General features: G+C 37.7%; 1 protein-coding gene across 1 annotated transcript in view; it reads right to left on the reverse strand.

Annotated features, from left to right (window-relative positions):
• Nucleotides 1-16,959, reverse strand: part of csmd3b (CUB and Sushi multiple domains 3b) — a 441,168-nt gene that overhangs the window by 175,923 nt on the left and 248,286 nt on the right. The window contains exons 10-12 of the mRNA XM_016281251.1: nucleotides 16,317-16,438; nucleotides 881-984; nucleotides 176-288 (exon numbers count right to left, since the gene is read on the reverse strand). Coding sequence (XP_016136737.1) covers nucleotides 176-288; nucleotides 881-984; nucleotides 16,317-16,438 — 339 coding nt within the window. The remainder of the gene's footprint in view (nucleotides 1-175; nucleotides 289-880; nucleotides 985-16,316; nucleotides 16,439-16,959) is intronic.

Raw genomic sequence — 16,959 nt, forward strand, 5'->3', positions numbered from 1 at the left:
TTCCCCTTTTTAGAGCTAATAAATAATAATAAACGTTACAGTGGTTATCAAGTAAACCACAAACCTGTATTAATAATACATATATATTTGTCCTTTTGAGCAACACGCTGTTTGCTTTTTAGTGTTTTTTTTAGACCATTCCCAAAGTGACTATATATTATTCACATCCTGGTACCTTTGTAGTTGATCTTGAAGCCTATAGATCCCACACTTTCATCAGACTGGAGGTGAAGCCACATCTGATGGGTCATGCTAACGATGAGGTCGGGAACAAAGCTGCCAGTCAGACTGATGAGAAGAGAGAGATTAGACACATAAACAAACAGAAGCACATCATACTGAATGTTTAATAGCATACCTACCCATTACTTAATGCTATTTTGCATAGTTGTCGAAACTAAGAATTAGTTTTATTATAATTTATATAGTGCATCATATATTTCAATGCTTTAGCAGTTTCATAAATAGTTTTGTAAAGAAATTCATTGGTAGGCACAATTTTTATTTGTCTACAAAGATGTCTTCAAAATCTCTGATGCCAAATATTTGACTAGTATTGCACGGATACGTACTAATAACTAACTTCATGAAATGCGTTGGTATCCTCGCTCTTCATAACTTAAGACAAACACATCCAGAAGGATGGCAAAGGAGGACAACAAACATTTGAATGGTTTCTGAAAACATAACATGGTTATTTACACCGGTAGGATATTCAACATTCATTTTTGTTCCTGGAATATCATTCCTATCAAACAAACACTGCCCAGAGCAAATGAGACTGGTTGATCGGAATACTGTTTCAGGAACAGCACAGAATGTCCTACTTGTGTAAATTAGGTATCATCTTACCGTTCCAGACTGTGGATAAGAAACTCACACTTGCAAAATGGTTTTCGGGTCTCCTACTTCCCCTCCATCACCGATGGTTAGTGTGTCATAGCCCAGTTCTAGGTCAAACTCCTCAAAGTTAATCTGAATCACCTGTCGGCAGAAATGAGGCATAATGCTTAGTGATGTGTCAGATGAACTGAATTAAACTTTATGGCTCTTGCATAATTGAATCCTGTCAGCTGACTGAAACAGAGAGAGAGAGAAGATGGCCAAAACTCTCTTTACTGAATTTGGTAGAGAATAAAGAAACTTCAACTTTATTAGAAGGTAAAAGTTTCCAGAAAACGTACCCGAGTTTGCTTTGAGCATTCAAGCATGATGAACACGCTTCTACTGAACAAACGTCATAAATTAAAATGAGAATTTTGTTTGCTTTTATATACACCAAATGTACCAGTTTTTATAGTGCTCAACAGAAGAATGTAATCATAACCAAAAGCAGTCAAGATTATTAGTAATACATATTTAGCAATTATTGATTAAACAGGACATTTTTTAATTTATTTCCCACCTTTGTGCTTCTAATAGACTAATTATATTATATTATTATTATTATATCATTAAATGAGCTCTAAAAATAAAATAAAACAAATACAATAATTTTTGTGGAAGAAATTTTTTATTTTTTATTTTGCAAGAATGTAATCATAAGCCAGCCAGTCAAGGTTATTATTATTATTAGTACAAAATTTATTTATTTTTTGTTATCAATCATTGCTTAAATGGGAGATTTTTACATTTATTTCCTGCCTTTGTGCTTCCAGCTTTCTCTCTGTCCTGTGGGAAACTGATCCTTATGAAAGAAAAAAGACTAATTATACCCATTACACTCAGCACAATCAATTGATCCATTCAAATGTAGTAATTTGAACACTAGAGCATCTCTTGGATGACTGGGAGTTTGGAAAGGAGGATCAAGGCTTTAGAAACCGGGATTAGAGGTGTGGAAGAGCCACAGGCATATGGAGAGGCCTGAACTTTCTATATTGATTAACCCATTGAGAGGTTCTGGGAGGAATTAGTTGCCATGGCGATGGGCTCTTCACCATAGCCGGGGCTTAGCAGGTATGGATGCATGAGAGCTACTTAGGACTGATGATTGATGCTAAGACAGCACCTCGGCACAGATAATAAACTTGTTTTTTCCATGTAACTGAATACAAAATACTCCAGAGTCCCTGTCTCACTAAAGGTCACCAAATAACAAATGCAGCGCCGATGAAGAGATGCAGGATTTAATGGGATGAAATAGTTGGGAATGAGACTTGAGATCTCTGGATATCTAATATTAAGGATACCAGCGTAAAATAATCCATAAACCTGATCCCAGATCAGCCACGCAGCACATCAACATAGGAACTTGCCTTCAGTGACTTGGCCTGCCTGCAGTTGTCATGGCGATTGCAGTCGTAAGCTAATGCTTTTGTTGGAGAGCAAGAGAGGTGCTGAGGTCAGAGTATTGAATTGCGAAGAAATAAGGTAATAAAACGGAATTATGACTTTACAATGGAGCAGAGAGGCCAGTGAAAATGCTCCAGCGCATTTACCGATATACCGCACAGACAGGTCTATTCCATCAAACGTGAAAATGCGTAATTGTTTTAAAAGCTAATCCAGAATCACTATTCAAACAGCATTTGGAAAATGAATCTGGTTTGGCCTGATGCTGTTCAAACAAGTGTAAGAGACAACAGACCAGACACATACACATACACACCAAAACAAGCACACATGCATATACACACACACAATTGTGCATTAAATAGAGACAATTATTGATCGTATAATAATATGTGTTCACGTAAATGGGATTTTCTAGCTTACTGGTGACAATGCATGTCACTGTGTCTCTGTCCCTTAGAAAAACTACATGTATCCCATTTTACATTTATGCATTTAACAGATGCTTTTATTCAAAACAATTTGAATTCCAAGCAGTTTGGCAGTTTGCATGTTTCCTGGGAATTGGAACCATGACCCATTGTTACATTTTTACCAAACCATATACTATACTGAATAAAATAAAAAACGATTAAAAAAATCTATCAAATAAAATCAAATCAAATCAAATCAAATAAGTCAAAGAAAAACAAAAAAAATAAACAAAAAAATAAAATAACCATTTATAAAATAAAATAATTAAATAATTTATTCTTTCTATCAAAGAATACTGAATCCTTACTGATGATAATATTTCATTTGAGTTTAAAAGAAAACAGTTCTATTAAATTCTGATAATACTTCACAGTATTACTGTTTTTTACTGTATTTTTGATCAAATAAACAGGCTTTGGTGAAATCTTACCAATCACAAGCTTTTGAACGGCAGTATATGTGCAGTGGCAAAAAAAAAAAAAGTATATAATAATGTTTGGTTTAACATTCACATCTAATCACAAAGAATGGATATGCAAGTCCTCCAAACACACAAACATGCAACAGCACACACATACACAAGGGGATCCGATGCTTCCTCAAGGTGAAAACAGAAAACCCGCTGCCTGGATGTCAAGCCCCCATAGAACTGTTCGTAGTGTCATTCCCCCTGATTAAGTTCACAGAGATGGGATCTCTGGTTTCCCTAAGACAGACTACTTCAACTGTCACACAATCCTGCTGGGATTTACTGCCAGCGTGGACTTATGGCTGTAGTATCACCCAAGCATTTCACAGATGCAGTTTAAAAACAAGAATGAGAGCACAAGCCATCATCTGACCACTGCTCAGAAAATTACAAGGTTGCTGCAAAGAAAAATGCTGAGTATTGTACTTCAAACTCTGATTTTCCAGGTCAATACAAGAAGGAACTTTCAACGAGTACATAATAAGCAAGTCATCAAAATAAACAAATGCTTTAGATTATAAAATGATATAATTAATAGTAATTCATATTAATTATTTTTATTTATTTTTTATATTTATTTTATAAAACAGTTTTTTGTATATGCTGTATTTTAAAACTTCTTTAGATATAATTAATTTAATTTAATCATTAGAACCAGAACTAATAGCACATCAGTCAACTTGTGCCTGTCATACGAGAGACAATTTGAGTATTGTTATTATTACCACTATGTAGGATATCAGACCGAATCAGACAATCTAAGATTTGGTCAAAACATGGTTGAAACCTGAGGAGCCCAAATTCCACAGAGGCCCAAGACAACAGGATGCTCATAAATCAGACCCTAGCCAGTCTGAAGCAAGCCTACTCAGCACACCATCAAACTTTGATTTTTGTGTCTAGCTTTTAGCTTTTCGCTTCAAGTCATGTTTTTTTGTTATATGCTTTTTAGCCATGCGGCTTTTTAGTTATATGCTTTTTAGCCAGCGCTTCTTAGCGCTTTTGAGCGTGCTCTGGCTTGCACGCCATCTCCTCCAAAACCATGAGGAGAAACGCCACCTGGTCTCAACTCAACTGAACTTTACTTCTATTTCTTTACTTTAGTTTATTTTATTTTCCGTTGAGAGTTTCGTGTTCTTCTGAGTTAAGTTTTGCCTAACGCCGCATCTCTGAAAGAGTGCCGTCTAAACTTCAACTGCAGACCACAGCTCCGCGTCGCCAGCCAATGCCTAATCACTGGCTTCCCAAGACTGAACCTCCAGCCAATCAGAAAAACGGGAAACCCCTTTCGGCAACCAGACAAGGAAGGGAACCCCGCACACAGGAACGCAAGTACCTCCAGATCCTAGCTGAACTGGTGCATTTAATATAAATTTTAACCTCATTGAGCAAACTCAATGCGAGGGTTAACTAAGTGATTGATGGTTGTTCAGATCTATGCAATTGCACATATTGCTGTAAACTTGTGATTTCACATTTTCATTCTCTTAAACTAATTATTTCCTCACTTTCTCTCTTTCTGCAACTTGTGTGAATGCGTGTGTTAGATTAGTTTATATGTCTTAGATTTATCCAATAAAGCCTTATTTATATTGAAAAGAGAAGTATCTCGTGTTTTGGTGCTCACAAGTTAATGTCTTAAACTGCCGATCTTGTTACTGTGCTAATTAATAGTGTTTTCACTATATTTTGGATATAAATATCCATTGCAGAATTGATGTCATACGGCTCGTTCAATGACTCGCTGGCCATCTCAGTGATCAGCCGTAAAACAGTGATTCTGTCCAAATTCCCTTGCATATTATTGGTGGAGTTCCCTTTAAAATCTTAAATGATTCCCTTTGAGCTAAATTATTAACCTGTTTCCCTTACAACTAATATATGTCATTTAATGATATTTCAGTCCTACTGTGTCCGATTGATTTTACATTTGTGTTTGTGTTATGTAAAAAAAAAAAAGAAAGTAAATCACTGTCATCTGTCATGGCTTATTGCTTTAGTTCAACACTGTGTTCTGCTTATTTTCCCTTGTCCTAGAAGCTTTATATAAAGAGTTTTTATTACCATCATGTTCACTTTCTTCTGTTCAATGAATTTTCAATCATGTCACTCAAATGAGTCTATTTCAGTAGTTTTACCTGGAGCAGAATTTCAGTACTATCATGTCAGCCCTCCAGCATGCGGCGAGCTGTCAAGTCAGGACCATGTCAAACGACAGTACTGATGAACAAACCTTACAGCCTCAAAATGACAGCTAAGTAATTCAAGTTTGTTCCAACAAAAGACATTTAGCAAGAAAATGTAGTTTAGAATAAAAAAAAATCAAATAAAAAAACATGAACTAGATGGAGTCTTGTCTCTGTTAGTCATAACAAAATCAACATTGGCTGAAACTTGGCTGAACTATTTGATGAAAATAATGATTTGAATATTTACATGATCACAAGCAGTGACAACAGGGGCCTTTAAAATCCCAGATTAAATTTTCAGTTTCCCTTCAAAACATCAAAATGTGTCTGTTTTTGTTCCACCTCCCAGAAGGACAGGAACACGCTATGAAGAATGATACATTTTCCTTTCATCGCTGATAGTGAAAAGCTATTAGTAACCCTTGAAAAAGTTTTTTTAAAGCCCCTGGTGCAAGCGTGATGCAGGGAAAGAATACATCCTGAAAAATGTGCTTCTGGGTATCCCATTATTGACACAGATAAAAGGCATGATTGAAAAGATCATAAACAACTATGCACCTTCCTGAACTACAATGCATTCCCTATGCATCTTTTTAAAAATTATTATTTTCATTTGTTTTTTATACATTAGCTGCTTCTACTGTAATATACTATGCAAATGTTTTTTTTTAACCACGTTTTAAAAAAAAATGAATGAATACTGTAAATGAAATAGAAGAAAAGAAACAAAAAAGAAAAGACAACTTGAACTGAACAGTCTCAACATGGATGAGGGGACATATGTTTCTGCCCATCGTGATCTGACCTTTGCTGCTCCCTCTGAGGTTAATGCCCAATCTGGGCATCAATCTCCAAAGAAAGACCAATGGGGCGATAGCATTTTAGTTTCTGCTTGATAAATCAGGTCATGCTCCATTCAGAATGGACAACTGAACTCTGAAAAACAACCACCTACAAATGCACAGAGTGACGTTTAATGCTTCTCCTTTAAAACCAGAGAATGCAACTCAGCAGCTGCAAATATGAACAAGGATGGTGTAGCGTCTGGACCACTATGAATGAATACTGTAAATGAAATAGAAGAAAAGAAACAAAAAAGAAAAGACAACTTGAACTGAACAGTCTCAAAATGGATGAGGGGACATATGTTTCTGCCCATCGTGATCTGACCTTTGCTGCTCCCTCTGAGGTTAATGCCCAATCTGGGCATCAATCTCCAAAGAAAGACCAATGGGGCGATAGCATTTTAGTTTCTGCTTGATAAATCAGGTCATGCTCCATTCAGAATGGACAACTGAACTCTGAAAAACAACCACCTACAAATGCACAGAGTGACGTTTAATGCTTCTCCTTTAAAACCAGAGAATGCAACTCAGCAGCTGCAAATATGAACAAGGATGGTGTAGCGTCTGGACCACTCCAACACACAATATATATTTTGTTAGCTAGATTTCACAAATACTTTGTAACACCCCAGGACGCCGAACAAGACCCTGGTTTCATGGTAACCCGATACATTTACAACCTTGTGGAATGCGAGCCGGCTCTCATTCTGCTTTCTCCAGAAACAAGGGGTACAAATGCACAGGAGAAATGGACTGTTCTACTAATTAATTCATAGGAAAACCTTCTTTGAATGAACACCCATTTTCTTCAGGCCAGTGTGTATATTATTGCTGTGTTGTATTTAATCTGTTGTATTATAGACTATTTTTATCCGTGCTTACGATAAACCACACATTCATATAAGTAACTATTTCATGTCTAGTATCTATGAATTCGCCTTCCTATGATCGAAACAAGTGTGTATATTATATGCTGATACCTATGCAACATATTGATGTTCTAAGAATCGGTACTAATTTGTGCCTCAACACTCCAGCGAATTACATATGCAAAATACCATGCTTACAGACAAAGACTCATAAAAATCCTCAGTATTTCCAACCTCCCGCTTGGGATTTCAGCCTTCCTCATTGGACGAACCCATCTTGAGAGGCGTGAATCTCTGCAGGCTTTAAAAGGCCACACTCCATGTGACCCGCCCATGTCGGTGGTTCAGGGAGATGCTAAGATGAAGATGGGACATAATTCGGGCCTTATTCATGAAACACAAGCCAATTGCTGTGTAAATCGCACATAAAACCATTTCTTTGTAATTTGTCCCATTGAATTCAATGCATGTACTGCATTTATGATCAAATTACACAGAAATGTGTTCGACTTGTGAATAAGGTCCAATGTGTGCCTGATGCAACGGCTTTAAGTTAAGCAGAGTTAGCAAATCCCTTGTTAAACCAGTGATCCGTGTGTTATTTTCGATATCTCCATTTTAACAAACAAACAAAAAATATTGTATCCCACATTCTCACAATCCAAAGGCATCACAATGGAGTCTAAATTGGATTAAGCCCCGACACAATCCAAGTCACTCTTACCAAGGTTAAAGCACAGAATGCAATATAAATAAATCGCCACCCTAAAATTGTCTGCCAAAAATAAGTGAGCAATAATGTTCCCAGGCTGTAAGAGACAATTAGAAATTTCTCGCTTGAAACAGGGTGGTCTGCTGGTTGACCGAGCTCTATTGAAATCTCTGATCTGATATCCTGAAACACACCTTTGTGCTCCAAATGCATTTCTCTTCTGTAGGTGAATGGCTTAATTGCCACATGCTTTTCCTGTCATTTAGTGAAACCTACCAATTAATTGCACTTTCAGAAAAGTGTTCTACAATTAGTACAAGGCTGTAATTGCAACAAATGGCAATTGATTTTTTTGAGCAGGTAAAATAAGGACGAGTACATTAGACTTGGTACCATAATGGCTGAATAAGGGATTTTTTTAAAAAGAAAAAATGCAGAGGGTAGTCGTCACACAGGTGCTAAGCCTAATATATTCATCCACATTTTATCTATTTAAAACATCAATCGCTGTTTGTTGCAATTATAGCTTTGTATTTCAGTTGCTTTTCAGTTGGCCAAAACAATAATTTAATGTATTTGTATTTTACCAAATTTTTTCCTGTTTAATGAAGTGTTTCTATTTCATCTTGCTGTTTAAATTTGCTGAAAAGCCTAAAATAATCTGTTTAATGACAAGTTCCCCTAGTGCAGGGGTAGGCAGGTTCGGTCCTAGAGAGCCGAAGTTCTGCAGAGTTCAGCTTCAACCCTAATCAGACACACCTGAACAAGCTAATCAATGTCTTCAGGATTACTAAGGCTATAGGCAGGCGAGTTTTGTTTTCAGGGTTGGAGCTGAACTCTGCAGGACTGCGGCTCTCTAGGACCGAACTTGCCTACCACTGGTGTGACAACATGCCCCGTTAGCACAAAGGTGTATTCAATGAACTTCACGCTCTGTCCTTTGTCTTATTTAATTATTATTTTTTTTTTAGCGAATGACTCTTATGATCTGTTCTGGCCATTACAAAAAAGAGGGGGCGATAGGGGACCAGAAAAAAAAAACTTTTTTGCTTGGAGTACTGTCTACAAACTCTGATTTATTGAAAACAACACGCCAAAGCCAAGGCTGCAAGAAAACAACACAAGCGTCTCTATTCATGCTGGCAGAGTTCCAGACCTTTCAAAGTGGTCAAATGCGAACTGAAAAAAAGTAGGAATAGAAAAAAAAAATCTCTCTATGGCCCACAAGGCTTTCATGCTACCCTCCATCCATCATATGATGGGAAAACGTCCAGACAATTTCATCACGGCCTTCTGAACATTTAAATGTTCCTGAGAAAGTTAGGTTGTAAAACACAGTTTTCCAGTTAAAACCTTGGGTGATTTCAGCCCTGTAGAAGTTTGGGGAAAATGTATGAATGAACAGTCAATGTAGGAGATGATCACTTTCACAAACTGCCCCCTAAAAGTACCTGGATAAAAACAAAACTTCTTTATAGACATACGAGTACGCCAACGAGGAGAAGGTGAAACTTTGTAAACTTAGAAAATGGTTTGTTCGTTTTCATTTATTGCCTCTTTATATCATTCCACCACAGCAAGAATCAATCACAGAGGCCTTGACTTGAGGTTAGGAAGAATTTTCAGTGTTTTTGTTTGTTGCACTCAATAGATCTGCTACTTCAAGATGAATTGCATAGTGAGTCACATCACCTGGAATCAATTGCAAGGTCCTGCAATGACAATACAGACACGGCTGAAGTGCTAGCTGTCGTTACAAATGTAAGGGAGAGGGATATCAATCAAAATGTCATGATTAAGTTTGAGAACCAATTAAAAAAAGACCAGCAAACTTCGGTTCCTGAGTGAAAGATTCTCATGAGCTGGATTTTTTTCAAGTGAATAAAAAAGCTCTGATTCTTATGATCTGGTTCTTCTAAGTCAGGGGTGCCCAAACTCGGTCCTGGAGGGCCGGTGTCCTGCAGAGTTTAGCTCCAACTTGCCTCAACACACCTGCCTGGAAGTTTCTAGTATGACTAGTAAGAGCTTGATTAACTGGATCAGGTGTGTTTGATTAGGGTTGAAGCTAAACTCTGCAGGACACCGGCCCTCCAGGACCAAGTTTGGGCACCCCTGTTCTAAGTGATTCAAAGAAATACAGTGTGATTGTCAAGATAATCATTCTTACGAACTGATCCATTATAGTGAATCAGAGGCATATATATTCTCAAGGGAAGAGCTCTTTTGAGCAAGATCATGTAAGTGAATAAAAAAAAATGACAGTGAAATTTTCTTGAGCTAATGACTCTTATGACTCTGTTTGAGTGAATCAAAAACCAGTGAAATCTGATTCTTGAGTAAATGACTCCCAAGAGTTCATATTACTGGATAAAAACCTTCCCAAAATCTGATTCCCAAGCAAAACATTCTTTTGAAACAATCCTTTTTAGTGAATTCAAAACAAATCTGAAAATGTTATTAACTTCCTCTTGTCCAAACATTTGTAGTTTTTTATATTTACTACTAAAATGATCCATATTTCTACACATTTATTCAAATATTTCTTCTTCAAACTCAAAACAAGTGTTGATGGAACTGAAATAGTTAAGACAAATCAGAATGACTTTTCTCCAATGTCTTTTCATCACCGAGTCTTCCTCTCCACAAAAGTATCATCTCACTCTTTCTCTCTCATTCACATATTTATACACTGATTATCTCCCTGCACACATTCACACACTCATATTTTCTCCCCACTATGTAGCTGTTGTGGAGGAGCATCTCAAAATGTTGGAATTAAACTGAAGTGTGGCTATAAAATCCACAAGAGCAATAAAACACACTGTTCACCTTTACGCACACATAACTAACAAAGCCCATCATGCAGTTCTCTATAAATGTGTAAGGCCTTAGTGAGGAAGAAGGGATGGATTGGGAGCTGTTTGTAGGGGGCAAGGCCACAAAAACACACAAAAAAGGACAAGGGAGGAGACCAGGAGCAATCACACAGAAGGCCAGGAGAAGCAGGGCAGTCAAAGGAGCAGACGCCCATGCACTCTCTCTCTGATACAGCGACAGCATCACCACAGGCTCTGTACAAGAGGCTGAGCAGAGTCACACCAGAATACTAATGTCAACCGGTGGCACACAGTGTTACAACATAGGCACCACTAGGGGTGGTAGAGTGGTAGGAGAATCTTGGACATCTGACACAAACTGTTCAGCCCCTCATCGCATACAACATCTAAACCAGAGTTACTCATTGCGCGGCTCGCCAAGCTTTAATTTGTGGCTCGCATGGCAGTAAATAATACGGTCATATGATCATGCAGTCAATACAGATATTTCATAAAAACATTAAAAACAAGCAGGGCTATAACATAAAAAACTCGGTGTCTGTTTTACAAATAATTAATATTTAAAAATACCCAAAACTGTGGCATTATAAGACTGAAATATAAACTAAAAAAATATATTTAAACTTGCTTTGCTCTTATAAGTCTGTGACACTGACTCACTGCAGAGTTAACAGTTTTTTCAGATATATAAAAAACTTAAGATCATTAAAATTTTTTTTTTACCAAAAATATATTATGCATACCCTCTATATCACATGCGTGTGAATATGGAATATACTTGGGCATGTACTACAATTTTTTTTTTAAATGTTAGCACTGAATTGGAGCAATTAAATTAGAGGACACTAACCTGGCAATTCATAGGCCTACTAACGCACATTATAACAATGCTAGCTTAGCTACGTTTTTTTCCAGCATTTCATGCTAGTCAGCTTGTGTTATATACGGACTGAAAATGGATTGATTTCTTATTAAACAAAGTCACGCACCAAGTGGACAGCAACAAAGAAATGTGTACAGATTTGGAGCATGCAACAACCGCAAATCGACAGGAAGATGATGGAGACAGGGTTTGTGGAGAGTCAACTCCTGCTAAAAAGAGAAAGGTACAAGCCCTACAAGATGAGCATAGAAAATTTCAAGAAAAGTGGACAGAGGAATTTGTGCTCCACGGATCAAACCCTTTGTGTTTACTATGCAAACAAACCCGCTCTGGTTTCAAGCGAAGTAATTTGGAGCAGCATTTCCAAACGACGCACCCAAAATTCAATGAAAGTTATCCACCTGGAAGTGAAATAAGGAAAAGAAAAATAGAGCAGCTTTCTGGACAACAAAGGCTCATACACAGGACAACTTCTACAGCTGAACGTTTAACTGAGGCATCTTTTGAGATCGCTTGGATTTTGGCTCGCGGAAAAAAACCCTTCTCAGACTCAGAAAGATTGCTTTTTGGCTTCAGCAGAAATATTGTTTGCTGAGTTTGATAACAAGGACGCAATTGTAAAGCAAATTAAAGGATTACAATTATCCGATTCCACCATAATGAGCTGGATTGAAAACATCGGCAAAGATGTGAGTGACCAGCTCTGTGCAGATGTGTCAGCAGCACCGTGTTTCAGCATCGCGGTGGATGAAAGCACCGATTTGACAGATGTTGCTCAGTTGTGTGTTTGGGTAAGGTTCCCTAAAGAAAAGTCTTTCCAAGAAGAAATGCTGTGCTTACTTCCACTTGTTTGCCAAATGAGAGGTGAGGACATTCTGAATGCACTTCTGGCATTTTTTGATGAAAAAAATCTCAGTTGGTCAGGTCTAGCAAGTGTGTGCACAGATGGCGCCCCTAGCATGCGAGGAAAGGAGAAGGGGCTTGTTGGGCTCATGAAAAAAAGGGAAGAAATACCAAACTTTATCAGTTTCCACTGCATCATCCATCAGGAGCCACTGGTATCAAAACTGAGAAATAATACATTCCAAAACGGGATGCAAACAGTTGTTTGTGTGGTAAACTTCATCATCTCCAGAGCGCTGAACCACAGACAGTTCCGACAACTCATTGAGGACTATGACACAGAGTATGGTGATTTACTGATGCACAGTGAAGTGAGATGGTTGTCCCGTGGAAAAGTGCTTGAACGGTTTCTGAGCCTCCTCCCTGAGATTTGCACTTTCCTGGACAACAAAGGTAACGGGAGCCAGAGCTGGAAGACTCATGCTGGATCACACAGCTGGCTTTTCTTACTGACATCACCTGTCACCTGAACACTCTTAACTTGAAGCTTCAAGGAAGAGATAAGCTTCCAAGCAACATGCTGAATGCAATCAGAGCATTTCAGAACAAAATAACTGCCCTGTACATAACCTGACAGAGAATTCATTAACTTCCCCAAACTCAGAGCTGTCACCACAAATGACCCATCTCTGCAGCAGCACTTCAGCCACAGAGAATTTGTGAATGTTTCGGAAGAGCTGAGGATGTGTTGTGAGGATGTGAGGATGGATGAATCCCAGATTCAAGGATGTGAATGAGCACAAGGAGATTTTCAACTTTATTGAAAACCCCTTCCATGTGGATGTGTCATCTCTCACTCCAACTATCACTCTGCTCTGTCCTACTCAGCGTGCTCCTGTAGAAAGTGAAATGGTAGAACTGCAGACAAAAGACAATTGCAAACTGGAACTCAGATCAGGTGTTGCTCACTTCTGGAGTTTGGTGTCTGAAGAAGATTTTCCCACTTTGAAGCCACGTGTGCAAAAAGTTATGTCCTTCTTTGTGAGCACATACACTTGTGAGTCAACATTCTCAACCATGAACACCATAAAGAGGAAACAGAGAAACCGCCTCACCAATGAACATCTTGAATGCCTCACAAGGATTGCAACAACAAGCTACAAATACAACATGAAAAAAGTCAAGGAAATGCATGCATGCTTCCGCTCATCCCAGCATTAAGGTAATCCTCCTTTTTTTCATTAAGGGAAATCATCTTGTCTCAGTTACAAATTTGACTGGTAAATGATAAAGAATTATTTTTCCCCCTTTTGTATTTTTTGCATTGCATATTATATGTTCAGGGATCTCATGAAAAAAAGGGAAGAAATACCAAACTTTATCAGTTTCCACTGCATCATCCATCAGGAGCCACTGGTATCAAAACTGAGAAATAATACATTCCAAAACGGGATGCAAACAGTTGTTTGTGTGGTAAACTTCATCATCTCCAGAGCGCTGAACCACAGACAGTTCCGACAACTCATTGAGGACTATGACACAGAGTATGGTGATTTACTGATGCACAGTGAAGTGAGATGGTTGTCCCGTGGAAAAGTGCTTGAACGGTTTCTGAGCCTCCTCCCTGAGATTTGCACTTTCCTGGACAACAAAGGTAACGGGAGCCAGAGCTGGAAGACTCATGCTGGATCACACAGCTGGCTTTTCTTACTGACATCACCTGTCACCTGAACACTCTTAACTTGAAGCTTCAAGGAAGAGATAAGCTTCCAAGCAACATGCTGAATGCAATCAGAGCATTTCAGAACAAAATAACTGCCCTGTACATACCTGACAGAGAATTCATTAACTTCCCCAAACTCAGAGCTGTCACCACAAATGACCCATCTCTGCAGCAGCACTTCAGCCACAGAGAATTTGTGAATGTTTTGGAAGAGCTGAGGGGGGAATTTTAATCCAGATTCAAGGATCTGAATGAGCACAAGGAGCTTTTCAACTTTATTGAAAACCCCTTCCATGTGGATGTGTCATCTCTCACTCCAACTATCACTCTGCTCTGTCCTACTCAGCGTGCTCCTGTAGAAAGTGAAATGGTAGAACTGCAGACAAAAGACAATTGCAAACTGGAACTCAGATCAGGTGTTGCTCACTTCTGGAGTTTGGTGTCTGAAGAAGATTTTCCCACTTTGAAGCCACGTGTGCAAAAAGTTATGTCCTTCTTTGTGAGCACATACACTTGTGAGTCAACATTCTCAACCATGAACACCATAAAGAGGAAACAGAGAAACCGCCTCACCAATGAACATCTTGAATGCCTCACAAGGATTGCAACAACAAGCTACAAATACAACATGAAAAAAGTCAAGGAAATGCATGCATGCTTCCGCTCATCCCAGCATTAAGGTAATCCTCCTTTTTTTCATTAAGGGAAATCATCTTGTCTCAGTTACAAATTTGACTGGTAAATGATAAAGAATTATTTTTCCCCCTTTTGTATTTTTTGCATTGCATATTATATGTTCAGGGATAACAGATTGATAAGCAGATATGCTATTTATGGCTGGATGTAACTTTTGATACTTTGCTGTAAAAGTGGCTCTCCTATTGACTTTGTCCTATCAGTGCAGCTCTCGTGAAAAAAAATAGTGAGTAAGCCTGATCTAAACAGTTTAAAAAGCTACATTATAACTTCAAAAGTTTGGGGTCGGCAATGCTTTTTTATGTTTTTGAAAGAAATCTCTTATTTTATGTTCACCAATTTGACCAAAAACAGTAATAAACACAACTACATTGTGAAATATTATAATTTACTATTCATTGTAATATATTTTAAAATGTAACTTATTCTTTTGATGGCAAAGCTAAATTTTTTGCACTCATTACTCCAGTCTGTAGTGTCACATGATGCTTCAGAAATCATTCAAATATGCAGATATGTGCTCAAAAAATACTTCCTCTTATTATTATCAGTTGAAAATGACTGTGGTGCTTAATGGATAGAAAGTCTGAAGATCAGCATTTATTTGAAATAGAAATCTGTAATAATATAAAAGATTTTACTGTCACATTTGATCAGTTTAATGTCTTTGCTGAATAGAAGTAGGGGAAAAAAAGACCCCAAAACTTTACACAGTATTAACCGATTTTCTAGCGATATGAGTGAGTAAATAATACTGATATTTCAGTATTATGTGGAAGATGGAAACTTTATTGGACATTAAACTTTATTGGACAGTACTTCAGACAACACTTTTTGCTTATAATAATTATGCAACTTAATTCTAAAAGATGACATAATTTTGTAAGTTTAATGTAAAATCCAATTTAATGGCATGACGCTTCTGGTGGGTACAGTCCTCAAAGAAAAGAAACAAAAAACGTTTTAAATATTTACCATCGCAGTAACAAAAGCCTGACAATGAAAATCTGTAATCTTTAATTGAACATCTGGTTAGTCACGTCCGATCTTTTCAAAATCAATTGTGAATTTAGCTGATTATCAGTTATCAAATGAAGTCAAACTGGATTGGTTGAGCCAGTTGAATTAGTCAGTGACAGAATCTTTCGATGAATTAAAAGTCATTCCTGTCAGTGACGTTTGGCTTCAAAATTAAAACCTGTGAATGAGCCCAGTAAAATAACACAAAGTTTGATGGAGCAAAAACAAGAACGCTTCTTATCAGACATATTTTCCAATATCTATGATGACTGTATATGGGAAAGTCATTTGGTTTTGAAATCCCTTGACTTGTGAACCATGAATAAACATAGTAAGAGGAGAGTGCAACAGATGTAACGTACTTTGTGAATACTCTTTCTACCTGCAAGCTACTCATTAAAAACAAACATAAATTGTTTTAACATCTAAGAGCATTATCAAACACACATCTTTGCTCTTACCTTGTTTAGGTTGCTGGCTGTGATGATCCACACACACTGGGAGTTGCTCTCATACTGAATGGGGAAATTCGGTGAGGAGAACGTCCCTGATGAACCTTGAAGATTAGATCCACAAGTTTTCACTGTAAAGAGGAAAGAGAGATAAAAAAGAGAAAACAGTGAGGACAAAATAAATTCTCTTTAAAAACATGTCAAAGTCTCAGCTAATTGTTTTCAGCTGCGGTCAGCGGCCACATAATGTTTTTTGATATTGATTCGATAATTAGGAAAAAAAAAAATCTGCGACCCCACCATCTCGAGGGATTGAGTTTCACTTACCGCTCATAATGTTTTTGCGGGATTTGCATGGCTCATATTGGAATATAAGCCACAAGCCTCCACCAGTCATCCATGACCGTCTTAATTTGTCAACGATTAGCAATCCAATCAAATCCTCAGATGACTAACTTCATACCGGCTAAACGAGTTAATTCGAAGCAGGCTTAGCCAAACACACTTGGGCCTGATTCGTCATCTTAATATAGAAATGTCAGTTATAATTTGTTAAGTAGACACGCTCTGGTGTTTCTCTCCCAAAGCCAGTGACAGTGATATCTTAAAATTGACGACTGCGGGTTTACGCCTTCTCAAATCCAACCTCTTG

The sequence above is a fragment of the Sinocyclocheilus grahami genome, unplaced genomic scaffold (genome assembly GCF_001515645.1).
Source record: "Sinocyclocheilus grahami isolate Dianchi unplaced genomic scaffold, SAMN03320097.WGS_v1.1 scaffold149.1, whole genome shotgun sequence".
Classification (NCBI taxonomy): domain Eukaryota; kingdom Metazoa; phylum Chordata; class Actinopteri; order Cypriniformes; family Cyprinidae; genus Sinocyclocheilus; species Sinocyclocheilus grahami.